At 38.9% G+C, this 23,470-nt stretch overlaps 1 protein-coding gene across 1 annotated transcript in view; it reads left to right on the top strand.

Moving 5' to 3' along the window:
- The window catches only part of DOCK2 (dedicator of cytokinesis 2), a 164,253-nt gene that overhangs the window by 136,271 nt on the left and 4,512 nt on the right, over positions 1-23,470 (top strand). The window contains exons 35-49 of the mRNA XM_064671560.1: positions 1,438-1,594; positions 2,688-2,728; positions 4,081-4,171; positions 5,238-5,357; positions 7,032-7,121; positions 8,345-8,449; positions 9,823-9,964; positions 11,657-11,738; positions 13,962-14,046; positions 15,560-15,646; positions 15,952-16,128; positions 16,645-16,728; positions 19,167-19,304; positions 20,310-20,437; positions 22,068-22,248. Coding sequence (XP_064527630.1) covers positions 1,438-1,594; positions 2,688-2,728; positions 4,081-4,171; positions 5,238-5,357; positions 7,032-7,121; positions 8,345-8,449; positions 9,823-9,964; positions 11,657-11,738; positions 13,962-14,046; positions 15,560-15,646; positions 15,952-16,128; positions 16,645-16,728; positions 19,167-19,304; positions 20,310-20,437; positions 22,068-22,248 — 1,708 coding nt within the window. The remainder of the gene's footprint in view (positions 1-1,437; positions 1,595-2,687; positions 2,729-4,080; positions 4,172-5,237; positions 5,358-7,031; positions 7,122-8,344; positions 8,450-9,822; positions 9,965-11,656; positions 11,739-13,961; positions 14,047-15,559; positions 15,647-15,951; positions 16,129-16,644; positions 16,729-19,166; positions 19,305-20,309; positions 20,438-22,067; positions 22,249-23,470) is intronic.

Genomic DNA, 23,470 nt, shown 5'->3' with positions numbered 1-23,470 from the left:
TTTCTGACTAATCAGACAACAATAATTAAAGTGTTTGGGTTTTATGTGTCAGCCTCTGTCCAACACATCTTGTACAACATAAATATTCTTTCAGACACCCGTGTACACCCTCCCTCTCTCTCAGCAAAGTAACTCCACTGGAGTTGTACAATCCAAGGAGTAAACTTTAGGGGCTTTGCTTAAGTTGGAACTTGGAACCTGGCTCCATTCTGGGCTAGAGTTTCCAGGATTTCTTTGCAACTGAACTTAATATAAATATGTATTTCCTGAAGAAGGTTTAAAGAATTATGAGGAGTAAAAAAAAATTTCTGCAATTAATTAAAACATCACACTTTGTAATTTTCTTAATAGTGTACTTAAAGATTACTAATAAGTTAATTTTTTACCTGGGTGTCTTGAAAACAGTGATGTTTGATATTCAGTTGATATCAGTTGAATATCATAATTGATAATTAAACACTAAGAGGTCAGAACCTTCCCAGCTACCAATATAAAGCAGGGCTGCCTTGGGGAAAATGAACTGCATCTCTGCCAGATCCAATGCATGCATCTATAATATATATGTGAAAATATATGTATATATGTGTGTATATAAATATATGTGTATAAAATGCAGTTTGTCAGAGAGAATCCCACTGGAAAACCAGGATGTTAAGCAGAGGAAACAAGCTCTCAAGCAAAGAAAGAAAATAATCCTTAGTGAGATGCTGGTAATTGCTTCATGATGTTCAAATAGTTAAACAAAGCTCCGACAATAAAGTGAAATATCTACTCTTAAACCACTTCAGCACTTTGTAGAAACAGTATATGCTAATGTCCTGTTAATGTAAATTCAATCTGATGATGCCATTCTATAAAACCCATTTTCCTCTATTTTTATCAAAAGTGATTGAGCTGCTCTTTTCAGTCTGGAGAAAGTTGATTGTTTGGTTTTCCTTATTTCTCAAGGGCAGGTTACTCTGGTGAGGCCTTGTTAGTGAATGACTTTTTTGACCTAAAATTGTAATTTTTGTTAGTTTGAAATTTCCACTCACGTGTAACAGCACAAAAAGAAGGAAAAGGTTGCATTTTATGTTGAGGAGAGGAAGGTGCAGTGTTTAAATATTTTGCAATATTGTTTGTTGCAATAGTGTGGCGTTTCAGGGACTGGAGTTTGTGGTAACACCGATGCAGGTTGCTCTGTCCTGGAGTTGTGGGCATACCCTTGAATTCAACGTCACTTTCAGACAGGAAAAATAAATGTTTCTCTTTTTTATATTTGATTTATATGCCACTTGTCATGTGGGTATCTAAATTACCGACTCACAAAGGGAATTTCCAGTGCATTCTGCAGTTGATTTAACCCCACCTCAGTCTTTGCCTTCAGGTCCACACAGTTTTTCGGCTGACAGGCCACTGATTTTCACGGAATTGTCCCAACATTTTTTGCATTTGCAGCCTTAAAGACTGTGCCCAGGAGCACCCTGCCATTTCTGACTTGGTGGAAAGGTTTGTCAGCCTCGTTAAAGGCCTCCTGGAGAAGCTGCTGGACTACAGGACCGTGATGAACGACGAGAGCAAGGACAACCGCATGAGCTGCACCGTCAACTTGCTGGTACGTTCCCTCCTGGCATCCTCATGTGAGGAGAGGGGAAGCCTCACAATCCATTTACTAAAGGTGAAGGGAAATCTTCCTGGCGACAGCAGTGGGTGACAACGCTCAGTAGTGATATAAATTCTGAAGCAAGAGGTTTTTATATCTATTTGCATGGATGCATCCGTGAATCTGACAGCAACATCCCCTCACTTCTTTGGTTTTGCCCCTGTGTTCTGTGGGTGAATCAGGAATTTTACTGCTCACATGCCTGTACCTTTTGATAGGCTTAACATGCCAGTGGGCTTTGCCAGGTTGAAGCTGGGCTTGAGGAACTAACCCACTTGCAGCTTCAGCAACTCAACAGCTTTTAAACGTGGGGAAGAAACGTCAGGGCACTCACAGTGAGGTGCTGAGAACATTTGAGTCTCTGTTCTGGTCCTGTGGTTTTTTTTCCATTCCTCTTTTGTAATGAGAATATGTCAGACAGAGACTCCTCCCCCAGGGAACTCCTCAAAGCTGAGGAGGGACCTCCATCACCTTCAAAGTGTTGCTCTCACATACTCTCTGTTCCTCAGTAATCACTGCTCAATGTGGTATAAATTCCTGCAACAATTCTAGTCATACATTTTGCACAGCCTTAGCAACTTGTACACCTGCAAACACGTTATGGTGACAAAATAATGGGCTTTATTCCTGGAATTGGCCCCTTTTAGAGGTATTGTACAACCATGTTGTGCATTTACAGTGCTACATGTCTGCTTCAATACATAGCAGCTTTTCTGGCCATCAGGTTCTGCCAGAGCATGTGGTTTGTTATGTTAATGCTTTTGGATAAGTATATTTTCTTCTTCTACAGCAAAACTTTCACTAATGATTTTGCTAAAGAACTAGAAGTATACCTATGTATATATAACACATGCATATAACTAATTAAAATATTAATTGATGTAGTAGTTCCAGTTTTAAACTGCACATAGTCTGTAAATAATCTATTTCTTAGGCTCTGCAATGAGCAAGAAAAGCAAACTCTCAGCATATACATCTATATCTGTATTTTTCTTTTGTTTTATTAAAATATATTAGGAGATAACTTAAATTTTTGTGTCCCTAGAATTTCTACAAGGACATCAACCGTGAGGAGATGTACATCAGGTATGACAGCTGTTCTGTTAGATCTCTTTTGGAGCGGGCAACAATATTTTCTCGTGAATTCTGATTTTATTGCTGTGCTTGAATTTGTGTGCTTAATATTAGTTTACCATCCACAGTGACTCTGTGGTAGCCCTGGCCTCATTTGTATTCTCACTGCACTGTTTGTTTAGCCTCCAGCAATCTGGAATCTATGATGTGTATTCAGCAGCAGTGTTTTTTTCTAACTTCTAGTTGATCAAATCACTCAACATTCGTTGTTTATTGTTTAAAATTAAAGAAATGCAGCTAGATTTGAGGTTTGAGGGAGGGTGTATCTTACATTTAGAATGGCAGAGAAGGCATTCAAGTTTCATGGAGTAACTCAGTCTCTTCCAATATGCAACACTCCACCCAGCAGGGTTACTGAGGAGGCATTTTCTGGGAGAGCTAAAGCTACACTGGCAATTCTTTCAGATGTGAAATGGCCTCTTACTGTCTCCAAGAGTTTTGAATGTGAGCTGCAGCAGTTCTTGTTGTTTCAAAGCTCCTTATTTCCTGCCTCTCCTTCTGCAAAATGTGCAGAACAAAGCCCAGCATCCCAAAAATGAGGTGACTCAGAGCTAAACCCGGAGCTGTGAGCTGGAGTGACCGGGGGAACAGCTCTCCCTCTGTGGGTCTGCTGAGGGGGAAACATTTTCTGCTGGGATGCCAACTGGGAATGGGAATACCTTGAACTGCTACAATAAGGTGTTGGAGCTCCTGTGTCCCAAAACACAGAGGATGGGATGCACTTTTCCATTCTGGCTCCTGGAGATGTGCAGCCTGAGTCCCGTGATGGGCAGTGGTTGTGCTGGAAATGCCATCCTAGGGATCAAGGAGAACATTGGTAATGTTTAGCTTAGAACAACTCTCCTTCCTCTACCACTTTCCAAGCTGTACAGGGACTGGCTCTGCCTTTCTGGGCTGGTATTTTCCATTTTCTCCTTTACCCTGTGTTATCTGTTGTGGTTTCAGCTCTATATGTGGGAAGTGCTACAGAGAAAGGCAACTGTCTTAACAGTCCAGGAATAGTGGACTCAGAGCTGTCTTAGACCTCGAGTCTGATAGTTCTTCCTCTTCAAGGTGGAGCTGACAGCAGTTCACAGAAGGAGGGTGACTCTTTCTCCTCCCTTTGTGCCCAAAGTTTGTGTACAGAAGAACACAGAAAAGTCTGAACAAATGCACAGAGCTTTAACCACCCTCAGTGTCCTTGAAGTCTCTTTGGGGAGTGACTGTGGGACATCTGTGGAGTTTCCTCTTATCTAGAACATTTTGGCACTCAATATTCCAGTCAGGCCAATACCCAGCCTAATTCTTGCTCTCTCCTCCCTCAGGTATTTGTATAAATTGCGAGATCTTCATTTAGATTGTGAGAATTACACAGAAGCAGCATATACCCTTCTGCTCCACACGTGGCTCTTGAAGGTTAGATCTTCTAAATTCAATATATAATTAAGCTTTCACAGTTTTCAAATTTATATATTAAAGTGACTGTCTTAATCTCAGACTTACTGCACGTTAGTTATTTTCAATAGGGGTATTCAAGTTTCTACTTAAAAACACTGCAGTAGGTCATACAAAATTAATATTAATTATTGAAATATTTTCAATAGGTTGTTAAGAGCTATGTATTTCTAGAGCTAAATGTTGTAGCAAGAAGAGTTTTTCTTTATAGTGAGAACATTTAGTGGTGTTCATTTTGCTCATTTCTTACTAACCTAAACATGACAGTTATGACAATTAAACATAGTTTATTCCAGCTGTCACAGGGGGACATCTAACTTTTAATTTTAAAGAATATGGGTCAGACTATCAAGTCATCTTGGCTTTCTTTTGTAGCTGGTAATTGCCTTTCACTACAACTAATGTTTGTTCTCATTGTAGCTGACATTATGAATAGAAATGGTCAGTAAGATGCATTCCCATTACAAGTGGAATTTCCATTTGGAATTTCTATTCCAAATTTAAATGTTCTTCAGCAAAAATCCGAGATTTCTTAGTGAAATTTTTTTTTTAGTGCAGAACCACATAAACTTGCCTTTCCACAGTGCTATTTTGCTTGAACTTCATTTTAATTTTTTCTGGTCATAGAAATACATGAGGTATATTGTATGTCTTGTTGTAAACAAAGATATTAGTATGAGAAATATTTTAATGCAAAAAATCAAAACCAAGTCAGTGAAGATGACACCACTGAAAGAGAATTAATTAATCTTCTCACACAGATTTTTATCTTAAGTATTTTTTTGGGGGGGAGATGGTGGTGGTGAAGGAACACAGGTTTTAAAATGTTCTGTTTAGGGACATGAAATACAGCACTTGGCTGAAGAGGTAGTGAATACATTCCGAGTGTCTTTCCCAGTTTCTCTGTGGATGGATAAAAAAGGCTTGGGAAGAAAACACTTAGAAGAGCCCAGGGAACCAGACCTGGTGGGAGGTTGACAGGCTGAACTCCAAAATCATGGGGTTTTTGCTGTGTTCTTGTTCCCAGTGGTCAGATGAACAGTGTGCACCCCAAGTCATGTCAACAGAGTTCCAGTGCTCGCAGACCTATCGACACTTGAAAGAGAATTTATATGAAAAGATCATAGAGTACTTTGACAAAGGAAAGGTAGGTCTGCAGAGTTCCTCCCCTGCCAGATCTCTCTTTGCTGTGCTGCTCTGGATAGTGCTGTTGGATGATTGTGCCCTGTATGAAGTGTTTGTGTAGAAAAGCTTCTTTGAAATGTGGGTCAAGCAAAAACTGTGTCCTGAAGGCTTATTCCCAGAGAATATCTGCTCCCATAGGAACACGTTCTTTCAATAACCACATTCACAAAGGAAGAGGGCTAATGTTTCAACACATTGTCACAAGCATGTTTGCCAGGCACTAATAAAACACAATGAAAAATGTTGAATGTACTTGCCTTTACCAGGAAAAGAATATGGACTACCCAGATTCCAGTTCTAGACCATTCAGTCCTTATCTCCAAGAAAGCCAGACAGTTCAAAGTGGACATATTTGTTTCAGAGAAAACTAAGGGTTGTATTCCAAATCTAAAATGTAGTAGTTTGATGTTCAGTACCTTGGTTTAGTTCAACTTTAAAAAAACCCTAACTGTTAATAAAATTACCTGTCAGTACAAGTACAGTAGAGCTGAGATTTTTGGAAATAAAACAAAGAAAGAAAGCAGGGAAAAATTCTGCAGTGCTGGATAACTAATCTCATGATCCAATAAGACCTTTAAGTCCTTATGTCTTGTTCAGCTGTAGCCAAAGGTACGAAGAGAAGAGGGAAGGCAATTCATTAGTGCTTCTTGAGAAGAAGCCCTTCCTATAATTCAAAAGGTAGAAGTTTTCGGTGCTTCAGGGTTTTGTGTTGGTATCTAAAGAAATTACAGTGTAGCAGTGCCCACCCACCGTGCCAGGAAAACCAAATCCTCATGATTTCTGGTCTACAGCACCCAGCATTCAGACTCTGCTCAGGTGCATCAGGGGAGGTTTGCAGCAGCTGGACCCACGGGCCAGGTTCAGAAATACCTGACCTGGGAGCACGTGGCACCCTTTGGAGACAGGCCTGATGTGTGTGACCCCCAATGGCCTCAAACCCCCAGAGAGTCGTGCTCACAAACCCCTTTGTCTCCTTTATTATGGGTAGGTGAGAAGCCTGACAGAACTTGAGAAATATCCTCAAGAGAGGGAGTTTGTAGCTGCTTCAAGACCACTTTTGTGCTGCTTGTATGAAGTGCCCACATCAGAGGAGAAAAGCTGTCCTGGTCTTTCCAGTGCAGCTCCTCACGGTCCTTGTCAGAGGCAGCCCTTAAATTGTGTGGAAAGAAAGAAGCTGCTGCTCTGGGCAAGTGGCAATTTAAGCCTTAGATTTTAGCTTACTGGGAGAGCTGTCGTATGCAAGGTACCTACAGCTGTGGATGCTGCAGGATGTTTTATAAAATGGTGCTTTAAGGAGTGGCAGGTGTCAGTCCCCTCAGCTCCGTGCTTGGGGTGTGTTCTGGGTGTTATCACCCCAGTGATTTACTCTTCTTAATGTATCTGATTCTTATGCTAAGAATAAAGTAGGTTTACTTATGCCTTCCTGTAATGAATCATAAAACACTTTTATTTTTTCACATTAATCTGCTTTCCTGAAGTTTATGATTGCCTCGAGTCCTCCACTCTAAATGTGCAGTTAATAAATGACTGCACTTTAAAGGGAGCGTAATCAATAAAAGTGTAGTTAAACTGTGATGCATTAAAAACTTGTTTGTTGGGGCTGGATTTACATTTTGAATGTGTGGTTGCATTGCAGATGTGGGAAGAAGCCATATCTTTATGCAAGGAGCTTGCAGAGCAATATGAAAAGGAAGTTTTTGACTATGAACTTCTAAGCCAAAACCTGGTAAGATTGTATACAGGTCTTCAAATTAATTCAATCACAGAAATTAATACTTTTGAGCTATCAAATGACAGAGCTCCCTATGAGCTTGTTGTCTACAACAGATTTTTAATCCATTTGTTGAAGAGTTGCTGTTTCACTGTAACAGTCCAGTGGTAAAAGAGAGAACAGCAAAGACCTGTTGATTAAAGTTGCATGGAAATCTGTTTATTGAGGCATTTTGAAATTTCTGTAGATTAAATAAGCACTTAGGGCAATTCAAAGGCCACGTTTAAAAGAAATAAAGCAAGGTTTGGAGGCCTCTATACTACTTTAAGATAGAAAAAGCATCTAGATGAAATTTTTCCCCTAAATTTTCCTTTAAATTTTAACAACTTGAATCTTGGCAAACCTGAAGAATTCTATCCTAATCAGGAGTGGGGAAGTATCACAGCACAAGGAATTAGAACTAGGTCCAAAGGCTAGAAGTAAGATTTTGAAGGAAGAGAAAATGTTCAGTTATTTGTTTTCATTAAAATTGAATTAATCTAAAAAGAATCCTGTCCCCCACATACCTTCTTTTCCCTGCTCCCCATATTCCATGCTTGCATGATTTTTAACAAATGTTTAGGGCTCATACAATAAATATCCCTGAATCTTCCACAAAGAAACCGTGGGAATCAAACCACGATGTTCCTGAGCAGGACTGTTTAAAAAGAAATCTTCCCTTGCTCCCAACAAATTCTGCTTTTGTCATAAAATAAAAGGCATTGGTTTTGTTAGTCCCATTTAAGTTGCAGTGCTGCATTCTCATAAACACAACACCTAAATGGTATTTTATGGCAGAAATAGTTGTAAGCCCTTTCCATGGTGTGTGCCCTTCATGTGAGGCTTGGACAAGAATTTGAGTTGAGCCAAACCTCAGGAAAAATTTGGGACCAGGGCTTTTTCCAAAGGTATTGTTTCAGTAGTGTTACCAGTGGCCAAGTATGACTTTGGTGTTTGCTTTTCTCTTCTCACACTACTAAATTAAGGATAAGCCTGAGATCAAATATTAAAGTTGAAGCCATACACATTTATCTACCTGTTATATTTGCATTTAAATGTAAACAATATTTAATGTCCCTCAGCAGTGTCCTGTGTGTGCTGATTATGGCTGTAGCTTATCAACTCATATTGCTGTAGAGGTTAAAAATGAATAGATAAAGCCCCCAAAAACAAGTAATTACAGTTTGTTTTGCTTTCAGATCCAGCAAGCAAAGTTCTATGAAAACATCATGAAAATTCTGAGACCCAAGCCAGACTATTTTGCTGTTGGGTATTATGGCCAAGGATTCCCCACATTCCTACGGGTAAACTTGTTCAAATTCCTAATTTTTTTGCCCCATTTTCATATGCTTCTAAACATACAAGTGCACTCTACTAATGCAAGTGAGTCTCTGGAGATATTTTCCCTGGATTTCCTGTTGCTTGGATGCAGGACTGCAGATAAAATCTGAATTGCTACTTGTAAGAATATGCATGAAATGTTTTGAGATGCTTTCATGTTGCTCCTTTCTTAGTTTGATAGTGGAAACTAAAGATATATAATGTGGTGAAGGAGTTAGAGGAGAGCTAAATGCAGCAATATGATGTAATTTCTCATGGGCACATATTTTTCAGATGAGTCTCCACACAGGGTGTTGATAAGTAGTAGAATGTCATTAACTTGTGTTCAAATTAAATCCAAAATTCTGTTTCAGTCATGGCTGGTATTTTTAGAGCTCCTCACCATGCACTGGCAGGAGTTTCAGCTTTATGTTGCCTCTCAGCTGCAATGGAAATACCTGTGGCATTCTGGCTCCCTCACTATCCAATTCTGGTTCATGAGCTGGCAGGACAAGAAGTGTGTGTAGCATTTGAAATGTGAACACACCATGAATTTGTTCAGTGTGATATTCATGTTTCTTCTTTTGTTTTCCTGTTTTCCTCGTGATAACTAGTGCTAACACTGCTTTTTTGACCTCTAACATGCACTGAGCTGACATGTTCATACCAACTGTCTTGTGTTGCTCTAAGTTTTTTCCTGAATGGCAACAGCTTGTTTCTATCCTAGGACAATTTGAAGCCAGTTTGAACTGGCTTTATTCAACATATGCTGAATCTACTGTATTTTCCTTACTTTTCTCTATTTTTGACTACCATGAGAGAAATCAGGACTCCAAAAGGTCTGTTTTTTCAAGAAACCTGTCATGCACAACTGGAATTTATTTAGTTTTTTAAAAGGTCGTAGCTTTGTTTAAATCACAGTAGTGCATGAGCTCAGAGCATAAAACTAACCTGAATATTTGATGTTTTCTTGTTAAAAAAGTGATTCTTACATAGAACAATGAATGGGGTAGCTTTCTTCACACTTGAAAAGCAACAAGAGATCCTGATTTCCCACGTTTAAAACCCAAAGCTGCCTTGGAAACATTGGAAAAAACAGTGAAATATATTAGTATTACACCAGTGTTACTGTTTTCTGAATGATAAAACTTTGAGACCAGGGTCTCTGGAGAGTCAGTGCTGCATTCCAGCACCCGGTCAAAGTGGTGTTTGGCTTTCTGGTTGATTCATATTCAGAAAACAGCAACGCTCATTCCAAAATCTGGAGAGCATTGTGCGTTTGTGCTGATAACCACGGATCTCTAACTTCTGCCTCAGCATCCCAGAGCCCGAGAAATGAGCTCTTTGTGCCTTGCAGAACAAAGTGTTCATCTATCGTGGGAAGGAGTACGAGAGGAGGGAGGATTTCCAGGCGCAGCTGATGAGCCAGTTCCCCAGTGCAGAGGAGATGAACACCACGGCAGCTCCCGGGGAGGAGGTGAAAAACTCTCCTGGGCAATGTATCCTTGAAAACAGGAGGAAGGGGGGCTGGAGAAACCTTGGGTTTTGCAGAAATTTGTCTGTGTGAAACAACAATTTCCTAAAAAGAGTGGAAGTTTATTAATGTTGCAGCTCTGTTTGCAGTTTTACTTATATGTCCTTCATGTCTTTTGTGGCTTGTTCCTGAGATGTCAGCCCTTGTTTTCCTCACAGTCCTAAGGAGTCTGTCTCTTTCATTCATCAGAAAACCATTTAGGTTGGAAAAAACCCTAAAGATTGACTCCAGCCATAAACCTTGTTCACCACTAAACCATGTCCCCAAGTGCCACGTCTACAAGTCTTTTAAATCCCTCCAGGGGTGGTGACTCAACCACTGCCCTGGGCGGCTGTGCCAGGGCTTGACAACCCTTTCAGGGAAGAAAATTCACTGAAGTTCATATATGGTTTACCTTTCGTTTTCTTCAAATGGCAAAACCAGTGACACACACTTGAACAGACCAAGTTTAAAAACAGCAACTTCTCTCTCCTCTCTCATCTGACATTCTTAGCTGTTGTCCCTTTGATATGAAATTCATGTCTTCCTTGAACATTGCCCTGACTGGAACCACACTTGGGGACCACCTGTGCTTCTTGGCAGCATAAATATGCTTTAAGTCACTCTTAGAAATTTTCCTGGAAAAATTAACTCCTAAACATTGTTAACCAACTTTTAGGATGCCCTAAATTATTCTTGTTTACAAGAACTCTGATCATGTTTGGTTTTTTTCCTAATTTAAATCATTACTGACTGAGCAGATATGAGATCACCTCATTGTCTCAGACATTTGTTTTCACATGTTGATTTTCCTTTATTAATTTCCAAGGTAATGTTGTAACACTTCACATGTTCTTTTGAATCTATTTTGGTGGAACCTTCTGGAACAGAAAGGGAATATTGATTTTTTTCAACACTGTTGGGACTGAAGTGGGAGTATTACAGGCTTATCTAAAACAGTACATTAAGCTTGAAAGCCAAGCTCTCCTAAGATTGTCTTGTGTCTTAACTAATTGGTTGTTTTTGGGATCACATGTTTCAGTCTTTAAGGTAGAATTCGCTCCTCTAATTGCAACTAACAGCAGATACACACTGGTTCCGCACTTAAGAAAAAGCTACAGAATCTACCCAGAGGGCACGAGTCAAATATACTGAAATATGTAAGAATGAGATGTATTTGCTTACAAACACAGCAGTCAGGTTTAAAAAATAGCACTTCCATAGGAAAAGGAAATCTCAAGTAAAAGGGCTGTTCCATTGCAGATTTCAAAGATGAGATGTTAACCATCCCGACTTTATGCAAGCCTAGAGCTAAACAGTGAAGCTGTTAACATCACATGTCGTTGATGTTATTTTTGTAAGTTGGCTGAGCTTTAAAATTTAATGAATGAGTCAGTGTGAAAAATTCTGCTGCAGATATTCAAGCTCAGTAAATAATAAAAATATGCAGTTCAAAGTTAATATTAATACATATTCACTGGTTACTACTGACAGGTTTTTCCTTTTTTGGCCAAGGAAACTCCACAAATGAAACCCTGAACACTGCAGATTTTTCATCAGGAAATGTCTTTTATTATTATTATTATTATTATTATTATTATTATTATTATTTTTATTTCCCCTGCAGCCTGCAGTGTTTCAACTGTTAATAACATGTCCTTAACTTCCACAATTTCAGATATCCAGTGTTTTACAGTGCAGCCAGTCCTGGAGGAGCAGCCCAGATTCAAAAATAAGGCAGTACCTGATCAAATTATAAAGTAAGTGGATTTCTGTAATAGATGTATAATGAGAATTAGACCATATTCCTAAACTGACAACCATTATTTTGCCAATGAATCTTAGAGTTTTTATTGCCTTAATTTGCTGAGTTATGTATTCATAGAATCATTTATGTGGGAAAGGACTTTTAGAGGCCATTTAGTCCAACTCCCCTGCAACGAGCAGGGACATCTTCAGCTAGACCAGGTTGCTCTGTCCAGCCTGTCCTAGGTATATTCCCAAGGAATTCCATGAAAGAGCATCTACCCACCTACCACTGAAGAAATAACTTCTGGTTCCAGGGCAGGGAGGTGGAATCTGTGCTTTGGGAGGAAGTTATTGAGTTTTCAACACATCTTCTTAGACAAGTGATGGAGAGAGGGGTCTTAGAGGTCCCTGGCAATGAGAGTGGTTGAGTTGAAGGCTCTTGGACAGCAGAATCTTGTTATGGCTTGTCTTGCCAAGTGCAAAATGCACAGTGGCAAAGTGCTTTCCACTGGCACTGTGGTCAAGCTTTTGTAAAGGAATAAAGGGAATGAATTGTCCAAAGTATTCTGAGAACAGAGGGGCTAACAGCTGGATCCAAAGCAGTTGTCACCTTTGCCTGCAGCCTTCTCTGGAGAATCTTTACTGAAGTTGCAGCTGACTCAGAGTGGAAAAACAAGAATCCCCTCCTCCCGTGCACATACGTAAAACAGATACAAGCACAGGTCTTGTGCTACAGGATTTAAAAACAAACAAACAAACAAACAAACATCCCCCTCCCCCCCCAAAAAAAACCAACACAAAAAAACCCACAACAAACTGTGGTCCCAATTTCAACTTGATGCAATTTTAAATCAGCAACTGAAAGGCAGATTCCAAATGTGGTCCTGTTCGACTGGATTTCAGAGTGGTGGCAGCCCCACTTGGAACTGGTGACAGTTTTATGTGGTGAAATGCTCCACATAAAGTAGAATCTCTGCTCAGATGGGAGATTTCGTAATGGTTTGTCTCAGCTGCAGAATTCAAGCAAACTGCTGATCCCATCTGCTCTTGGGGATTTACTTTTACGAGTGTACTTTATTGGCCATTTCATTGTTAGTTACATTAGTTGATGGCAGTGCATTTATTCTATCAAAGAGCTTCAAAATATCTGTCCTTTCAGATGGAACTGTATGAAGTGACCTGACTCAGTGTGGCAGCATTTTCCAGTTTCTTTCTTTACTGATGGAGATAATCTGAGCTCTTTGGATCACAAATCATGGGTTCCTCTGAACTAGCACACCATGGTTTGCTTAGCTCAGCTGTTTGGGGCTTCTCTATTTGTTTGCTTCTCTGGGCCTCCAAAACATGGCTCATTTTTATTACAAGAGATTACTAAGATTTATTTTTTTTTCTCTGCAAAATTAGCTTTTACTTAAAATGGCTTTAAATTTAATTCATCTTTAAAAAAATAAAAACAAAGCCCAAAGGGAGAGATTTTTCTGTGGACAACAAAATACTCCGTTAAAACTCTGCAGTCCCTGTTCTTTCAAATTAGCCAGTGTTAAAAGCCAAGTGGTTACAAGTTTAGTGAAAATATGTGCTCACAATGATGGAGAAAAATCATTAGCTGAATAGAATAGATTATAACAGGACTTTGCAAGACATTCTTTGTGTTGGTGTCCCCCTCTACAATATAAATTTTCTTATCTATCACAAAAAAATTGTCATTAATGGCTTCATTTGTTTATTTTATTGAATAAATATTGTTCTGCATTGTGAGCAGGGACATGATTAAACTGATTTGTTGTGTTGTGGATGAAAAAACACTTGTGCTCCAGTCCAGGTGAGAATATCTGCACTGTTCAGTCAGTTATCTTGAACAAAATTATGCTCCCTGATAAGCCAGCAAGCAGGGCCTGTGCCACAGCAAGAGTTCAGGAGAGGAAAAAAATCTCTTCTAGTCCTTCTTCTGTAGGTTTGAACATTAATCTGGAAGTTCTGGAGGGTTTTTTACCCAGAAAATACACCCAGTCACAAGCTGAAGCTTAATAATTGTAAAATACTGTGTGTTGACCGTGATTTATAGATAAAGTAGTTTCCTCCTGAGTTTTCAGTGAAGTACTTTTTTTCAGAGCAGTAAATTTGCTTTTAATTAAAAATTCAACTGACTCAAAATGAAATATTTCACTGCAATAACAAAATCCATTAATTTCCAGGTTCTGTATTTTACAAAAGTGTTTTTTTAAACCTTCCAGTTTTTACAAGTCCAACAACGTGCAGCGGTTCCACTATTCAAGGCCAGTCAGAAAAGGATCTGTTGACCCTGAAAATGAATTTGCTGTAAGTAAATTAATGACAAGGTGATGGATGTAGTTCTGGTAACTGTGAGTTTTGATCCTAGATCCTTCTTTAGGCCCAGATTACTCATTATAGACGTCCTGAATTCAGGATTCTGGTTCATAAAAACAAATGCAAGGCTTTTTATTTCAGCATAACTCCTGTGTACTTAACGATACACCACTTTTTCAGTTGCAGGTAAACGTTATGTACTTAAGCACATTCAACACGTTTGTGTTAAGCAGGAACATTTTCTGGTACAGATTTTCATTATGACACGAGGTGACATGTAAATAAACATCAAATGCTTTGCTGCTTTTAGTTTACAACACTTTTATCAGCTGCCAGCTTGGTGCTGAGGTGCTTGTTGTCTGCTTTCATCAGTCCTGGGAGATCCTGACAGACAGAGAACTGCCTGTGTCATTTTTCCTGCCCTGACTAATAGTGCAATGCTGAGGAATAGTCTTCCCTGTTCAAACATTCTGAGGAATCTACAGCATCATAAATTACTTTTCAGTGTTGTGCATAAATATAGGAAGTGTCTATATTTTCGTTTTACAGGTGTCTGATATTTTACAGTTTGTTCTCAAAAGCCATCCAGCCTCTATGGCTAAAGCTGTGCTCGTGTCATCTAATGGGAAAAGCCATTCCTTTCCAAAATGTACAATATCAGTTCTGTGTGTGCTGATTAGCAGTGTCGAAATTTCCATATAAAGGAGCTTCTTACCTGCTGTTAAATTAGGGTTTCAGATGCAAATACTACCTTGGCACTCCAGAATTGCTCTGTGTTATCAAGACTCTTGATGCACCTTGGCTTCCTTTGCAAACTAGAGAGTTTTGAGCCCATTTATGAATATACCTTGAAATGGTTTCACAAAAATTACATCATTGATGTTTTCATTGCTGATGACAACAGACCACATGCAGGTGGAAACTGGGATATTTGGAGGATGACTTTACTGCATTTGTCGTGTTTCTCAGTCTTGGCAGCTTAGCTGAGCTGATACTGTAAAATAAGGAGCAGTAAATGAACTAAACTATTTTAAAATACCAACAGCCTGTCTTGTTCAGAAAAGGAAAGTGAAAGGAACTAAAATAGTCAGAATGCTGGCAAGTTGTTATTGGGCTATTACTGCTTTTACTTGTAGAAATAATTGGGCTATTACTGCTTTTAATTGCAGAAATACCTTTTGAACGTGGAGGGAGGAAGTATAATCTGGGTAGAGGCAGGAGCAGGTCATTTAGTCCCAGTCAGTCCATCTGTAATGGCAAAAATAGCAATAGACACTAAAATATTCAAGGGTAATTTTCTTTTTTCCTCTGCTTTGTGCCTGAAGATGACCTAATCTGAAACCAGAACAATTATTCATGCAAGTTGCCGTGCTAGATTAATGTGGCAGTGTCTTTTTATGCAAAAATATGCGTGTGTTTTCCATCCACATTCATTTCACTCCGGCGTCTCAGAAGGCAGGAAAGATTGAAGTGTGATTTTTCTCCCGCTCTGTTTTCCTCACAGTCCATGTGGATCGAGAGGACTTCCTTTGTCACGGCTTACAAACTTCCTGGGATTCTGAGGTGGTTCGAAGTCGTCTCCACGACACTGGTGTGTACTAACATATATTAATTAACGTGCTAGGAGCCCATAAAACACCTATTGAATCCCCATGTACGAAATTCCTAGCAAAATTATCACATGAGGCTATTTTTTATTTATTTTTATCCAAACAAACCCGTTATTACTTAGGTTTTATCGTTCTGCTGACAGGATCAATATATCCTGTGTCCTAAGAGAATTGAGCGAGTCTGTGTTGGTTTGCTGAATTGTTGTTCGTATACCTGGAGTTTTATAAAACCAAAAAGCCCTTTTTATCTCTGTATGAGCCTTAGAAGCCTTTTGTTTCTTTGCAGGCTGTGATTAGTCCTTTAGAGAATGCTATTGAGACTATGTCCACGACAAATGAGAAAATTCTGATGATGATTAACCAGTACCAGAGCGATGAGAACCTTCCCATCAATCCACTTTCCATGCTGCTGAATGGAATTGTTGATCCAGCTGTTATGGGTGGCTTTGCTAAATATGAGAAGGTAAGAGCTTCTGAGTCGATGCACAGAACATATTCAGATACATCATTTCATAATTCTCCCACATCCCCTGTTTATAGTGGCAGTGCAATATGGATGGGGAATATGAAAGCCACAATTAATCAATCAATCCATCAGTCAAGAGATCCTCTTATCCTCATTTCCTGGTCACCTCTGGCTTTGAGTGCAAACCAGAGTAACTGAAGCCCAGTATTAGTTGATGTAAATCATGATACCCCAAACCTGTGCCTTTTTAGTTTCACTGCAAGCCTAATAAAAGAAACAGTAATTGGGTTTCATAATAAGAGTCTCAAACTCAGAAATGTTGGATAAAGACTGAAAACACTTTAACAGAGGAGCACCTCATCTCCCAGCTGGCAGAGTGAGGAATTATCAGCAGCAGCATCTGGCTGAAGAGCATGGCTGTGTCTCTCTTATTTGATGGCCAATACTATGATCATTTCTTTACCTGTCAAAATGATGGACTGAATTATTTTTTTTGGTTTTGTTTTGTCTAAGGCTTTCTTTACAGAAGAATATGCCAGAGATCATCCAGAGGATCAAGAAAAGCTGAATAGACTCAAAGACCTGATTGCTTGGCAGGTAACTTCTCACTGACAGCAGCCACTGAGGCTTCATCAGCTAGTCCTTTGTTCCCCTCCTTTCTAGCAGGAGAACATAGCATTTATATCCATTTTCACTTTTATTTTTTCCCTGTTTCCCAAAGCAGGGAGGGGCAGAAGAAAGAGAAAATTCTTGTTACAAACTTCCTGCCTGGTTCTGGGTGAACATTAGGCCAGAAAGGTACTTTGTAGAACACATCATGTGGAATGGTTTATCAAAAGCCACACATAGAGAGGGCTACATTTATGGCTAAAAGGGCCAGGATTTCAAACTCAGGTTGTATTCCTGGAGACAAAATGGAGAGCATGACAAAAGTCACAACAATGTCATGAATTGCTGGGAAAACAAGCATTGGCAAATGTCAGAACCTCTCCTGGGAAACAACTCTTTTCTAGAACTGAGTATCTCTTGTTGTTTGTGGCAGAGTTTTTTGCATCAGAAACCTTAATGGAGTGTTAGCTGTTCTCAGGAACTACTTTCATGCTCAGTGACTCTCCAGGATTGTTGCTACGTGTCTTTTGTGTGACAAATAGCAAGGAAGACCATTAGTAAATATTTTTAAGCTGCATCTCCAGAGCAGAGCTGAATATTCTGCCCATGTAGCAGCACTGAGGTTATTTGGGTTTACTGTTTATTATTTTATAGGTAGTGTAGACGTGGTAAGACAAACCAGCCCTTTTGTCCTCAATGCCCCCATGGGAGGTGGTAGCAGAAAAACCTCTATTTTTGCAGAGATTCAAGGGAAAAGGGCTCTTTTCATTGACCTGCATCATCTTTGTTATGATAATGGAGCAGAGCAATACATAACCTCAGAAATTATCAATTCTATTTCCATTATCTAATCCAAAATAGAAATCATTGCTACCAATATATGGCAAAATGAATGACTGTGAGAGAACAGGTTTATATTTTGGCCCAGAGGTAGTTTGTTAAGAAACCACAAACTGCTGAGTCCTGTGAAATAAAGATGATTTACATGAGAAAGAACTGTTTGCTGTATAAATGAATGGGCCTAGGGGGATGTTAAGAAGTAGGGAGGGTTCATCTGGAATTTTACTCTCAGAAATGAACAGCTCAAGATATTTCTAAGCTCCCTGACCTAGTCAAAGATGTCCCTGCTCCTTGCAGGAGGTTGGACCAGATGACCTTTCAAGGACACTTCCAACCCAAACTGTTCAGTGATTCCATGGTTCTGCTTCATAGATGAGAAACAGCAAAAATTAACCATTTATTCCTCTCTCAGCTTTGAAGTGAACCTTCCAAATAGCTCTAATGGGTTTGTTTTGCACTATTTTCTGAAGGTTTTTGAAGTTTCCTCCTGTTTCACTGTGATTCCTCACAGCTTAAACTTATTAGTTTAAGTTTCCAACCTTCACAGCTTTCTCCTGGGTCCTTGCCCACTGAAGGCTCTGTGTGCTGCTGCTTTCTGACCACAGAAGTACTCAGTGGATTAGTGCTGTAGATTGACTGTAACACCAGCTGGCATTAGGAAATTAAGTGGTAATTTCTATCTATCCCTGTAAACCCCTCTGAAGGGGACAAACAGATCTCTCTGTAATAGATGGGCTTTAGTACCATGTTTTTGGAAGTTATATTGAAGTTGAACTTCCATAAAATACAATCAGGTGGATGGATGGACCAATGTATACAATGTTCATAGTATTTGTGGGGTCAGAACACAAAAAGGAACCATGAAATCCGGGTGGATTTTACAAAAAAAGCCCAAACATTGATGCAAAAGAACTAAAAGTTAATAGTAAAGCAGTTAGCAAAGGTCAGTGGCAGAAGGGTAGCTAAAAGTATTTTGCACACATCTCACAAGTTGTCATCTTCAAAGGCTGAAAGGTAACAAAACTTTACCAAGTTTCTCTTTTAGAATATGCTTATTATTAATAAAACAGCATGTCAAAGTCTGCTCTCCTGTATCTTTGAAGATGAGGTTTGGGTTGATTTTAACTGGATATAACCACACATTACCACCATGGCAAAGGTGATGGTAGCAAGATAATAGCCAAGGAAAAGGGGTTAGAAAGTTTATTAATTTTTTTAATTTGCTAAGCAAGCCATTGCTTCTGACAAAGGAGAATGATTTTTTTAAGAAATTCCAGTGTATTTAATCTCCCATGAGATTAACATCAAAACACCACAGAGGAGAGGAAACAGTCACTATGAGGCAGCCAAGATTTTTCATAGATTTACTGAACAAACCCATTTTTCATGGGCCCTTTCCATCTTGTAGTCGTTGCTCCAAACTGAGCTCAACAGACAAATCCATGTGCCAGTCACAGGAGGAGTTTTGCAGCTGACTTAGCAGGGACTTCAAGTGGAGCCAGGGAGGTTGTTGGACCCACTTGAACAGTCTCACTTTTATTCTTCTTTTTTTTTTTTCCCTTTTTTTTTTTTTTTTTTCTCTTAAGATACCTTTCCTTGGGGCTGGAATTAAAATCCATGAAAGAAGAGTTTCTGACAAGCTTCGTCCTTTCCATGACCGGATGGAGGAATGTTTCAAGCATTTAAAAGCCAAAGTGGAAAAACAATATGGAACCAGAGAACTGGTACTGCTCTCCTTTTAACCTCCACCTCAATTTCTCTTTATTTAATACACATCTTGTTCTAAAAAATATATATTTTCTTTTTCTTGTGGGCTGAAGGCAGCAGGAGCTGAGTTTTGCAGTCCAAGATTTGATTCAATTCTCTGGCACATCAAATGTTCCTCACTCTGGAAGATTTGGAGTATTTTATTATGAGTATTAAAATTGCAAGTCTTTTCAGCCTTATTAAGGAAGTAAAAGCAAATTCTCATGTCTGTTCTCTTGGTAACTTTTCTTAGTGGTTTAGGGCTTTGATCTGCAATTGATGTCTCCCTGTGCCAGCCACTTCCAGCTGTGTTGTGAAGTAAAACCTGTCATGGGTATAATACTATAAATATTAGTTGAGACCAAACTGAAATATCTGAGAATTGAAGGATAACTTCTGAGCACAAACTCCCCAGACAAATCTTGAATAAAATAGTCTATCTGAGCTTGTGCAGCCCAGCAGGAACCATGTTGCCTGGGTTTTGTGATTAAACACCGGTTTCTTTGGAATTTATTTTATATTGTTGCTTTCAGCATTGATAATTTTATAACAGGATTTAATTCTTCTGTTATGGGGAGGGGGAGGGAAAGTAGAAAGTTTCTAACCTAAATATTGCGCTTGTTGTACACCTGTATGATGAAAAATCTCTATATTTATCTCAGTCTGTTTTTTATTTTCCCTCCCGTGCCCCATCCTTGCAATAATTCACAGTTAGCAATATTCCCTCATGCTTGAACCCTTCAGCACTTAAAAGCAAACAAACAAACAAACAAAACTCTATTTGAAATTTTGCAGAGAATGTAGTCTGTGAATCGAGTCTGGGAGGTCTGAAGAGTAAACCACAGTAATTCATGGCAGGAAATAACTTCTCTCATGCCAAGCATTAAAACATATGTAGGATTTCCAAGACCTGCTGCAAAGGGATGGAAGGAGGTTCACACAAAGTTCTTTGATTCAATGTGTGTCTCTTTTCCATCCTGCAGCCGGATTTTGATGACAAGAGAGTGGGAAGGCCGAGGTCAATGCTGAGATCCTACCGTCAGTTATCCATCATTTCACTGTCCTCCATGAATTCTGAGTGCAGCACTCCCAAGAAACCTGCTTCAGAAAGGTTGGTTATGAATGCAATGCTATTTTTTTTTTCAGTCCTGCCTTGTAAGTTTTATGGGATTAAACAAAAAGATTTTTTTAAAAGACGACCAGCAGTCTTTTCAGACTATGCCATAATTATTTAACTGTAGCTCTCACTTCTTCCAAGCTTAAAGCTAAAAGTCTTTCAACCTTAATACACAAAATATACTCAACACTCACTGAAGAAAAAAAAAGTGGCGATTCTTTTTCAGAAAACAAGTATTTTAAAAATTACTTTTCAAAAATTTACAAGGATCTGGGTTTTTATTGCAAGTTTCTCTTTATGCAGCTTTTAACTTAATTGCCATCCTTTTGCTTGTAAAATGTGAAGGGAAGGAGAACAACCTTTACAAACTTGGACTTTTAGTAAAGCCTGTAGTGATGTAAAAGGCTCTGCCTAATATGCTTTAACTGCAGCACTGGGAAACAGAGATTTTAAGTCTGAAAGAACAGTTATAGAGTATTGATCAGCTTTTTCATCCACAGTTTTGTTCACTTTATAAATTATTTTCTGAGCACACAGAACTTCCCAAACAAGGTACATATAAAACTGATCTTGTTGAGCAGTGTTTGATTATGATTTTTTTTTTTTTAAACATCTGATCTCCCTTTTTGAGTAATTCACTTCTTAAAAGTCCAGTGGTTTATGAGCCTAACATAGAAGTGTTTTTTCTTAAGACATCCCTCTGTTCTTACATGTTTGACCAGTTTGTTTTTTAACATTTTTTCCACCCTGAGATGCCCAGGCTGCTCTTCCAGCCCTTCATCCTCCCCTCCAGAAGGGTGGAGCTGCCAAACATGATTTGTGTGCTGCAAACATGCTCTGCCAGCCCTGTGCCTGTGACAAAAGACACCTCCCACAGCACCAGACAAGTCCATTTAAGCAACTGCATCGTGCACCTATTTTGATTTGTTATGGTGCCAATTTGTTTCTAGGAAGCACAGGCCAACAAATTCACCACACTACCTGATTTGTCAATTTTTACGTTGTAAAATAAGTTCAGTCCCGTGTTTAAAAGGCTAATTACATCAACAGAGAAGGGAGGAAAACCAGCACCAATTTCACGGGTTTTTTAATGAGGAATAGCTCAATTTTTAAACTTTTAAAAATTAGAGGAAGAGAGGAGGGAGTTGGTTTTTAACCACTGAGTATGTGCATTCTTAGCCAATATGGTGACATAAATAGGAGGATGCATTTAAAACATGGCAATAAATAGCAATACTCTGTTCCACTTTGGTCCTTTTCAAACCAAAATAGCATGTCTTGCTTTCAGCACCATCATCACCACACATCAACTTGCCATGTGAGCTCTAGCTCTGCTTGGTTTAGTTCTTAAGCTAATGCACAAATCTTTAAGAGGGGATTTGAGCTAGTTTTAATATTTTACATTCTTTGCAACATTTTAAGATGATGTCTCGCTGCCTGAAGGCATCTTATTTGTATCTACAGTTGCCAGCTGAAGCACATCCTAGACTTTTTGCCAGGCTGCACAGAAAGTCGAAGGAGAGGATGACCTGCATTTATATTTCATGGGGAAATGACATCAGAGCAGCAGTGGCTTTTAAAATATCACTCCCCAACTTGAGCTTTTTTTCTTTTGCTCCTGCAGCTTTGATCTGGAAGCATTGCTACCAAAGCAAGGGAAAGCAGAATCAGAGGAGACCGCTCCACCAATTAATCCTCATCCTGAAGTCAAGATGAGAAAGTCCAAAAAAAGAACAAAAAGAAGCAGTGTGGTGTTTGCTGATGAGAAGACAGCACCTGATCTCTCTATCTCTGACATGAAATGTGTATGTTACTGACTTAGAGTATCATTTTATAATCCATTAAAAAAAAAAAAAAAGAGGATATTACTCCTTTGCTTAGGAAGAGTAAAATATATCCCACAGAACTGCAGCTGCCTGGGGAGATGTGCAGGATGCAGAGCTGATCTGCCCTGCCCTGAGTGGAACCTGTAAGGGGGGGGAAATCAGAACATCCCTGCTGGCTGATGGTGACAGATAACACAGCTCTGAAGCTGCCAGTTCCGAGGTTTGGTTAGTTTAAAGCTGTGCTGGGAGGGTTAAAGTGGCTCTCCTGTGGAGAGGCAATTGGCTGTGCTGACATCTCAGGGCAGCTCTCACAGTCTCACTATTTGGGAAGTGATGAGCCCTGGACAGTTTGTACCCTGTGAGGGAACAGGCAGCTGTTCAGAAACTGCAAGATTGCAAACACTGCTCCTTAAATGTGCCAACCTGGAGTGTGGAAGCACTGGCATCTCTCCATACATCATCTCAGTGCTTTTATTGCACTGCTGGATCATTAGGAGGACTTAAATAACACTGTGCCTTTATATATATATATGTCTATATATATGTATATGTCTATATATATGTTTATATATATATGTATATATATGTATGTATATATATATAAGTATGTATATATATATGTATATGTATATATATATGTATATATATGTATCTGTATATGTATATATATATGTATATGTGTGTATATATATGTATATGTCTATATATATGTATATGTATATATATGTATATGTATGTATATATATATGTATATGTGTGTATATATATGTATATGTATATATATAAAGAGAGAGAGAGCTTAATTCTCAGGAGAATTTTCTTTTAGTATAGAAATAAATGAGCAAATAAGTATTGTATAAAATAAATAAATGATGAATCAAATAAACAGGGCTTGTGGACCAAGTCCTGTCACAATTTAAACGTCAGACAGTAACAGGTTGTTGAATTAAATGGAGGGAGCATAAATAGTTTGATCAAAAATTTTTTGAAAGGGGAAATGAAGTGAGTAGGAAGCTAGGATTCTTTGGGGAAACAAGGAGGTACTTCTGGAAGATTATGGTTGTCTCACACTAAATGTCCTCATGCAAAGCACAGTCATGCTCTGAGAAGCATTGATATACAAATCCAAAATATATTAATATACAAACCCAAAACACATTGGTATACAAAACCAAAATACATTGATACACAAACCCAAGAT

Source organism: Pseudopipra pipra, chromosome 15 (genome assembly GCF_036250125.1).
Source record: "Pseudopipra pipra isolate bDixPip1 chromosome 15, bDixPip1.hap1, whole genome shotgun sequence".
In the NCBI taxonomy this organism is placed as follows: Eukaryota; Metazoa; Chordata; class Aves; order Passeriformes; family Pipridae; genus Pseudopipra; species Pseudopipra pipra.
The sequence above is the reverse complement of the archived record's forward strand: the minus strand, read 5'-3'. Positions and strand labels throughout refer to the sequence as shown.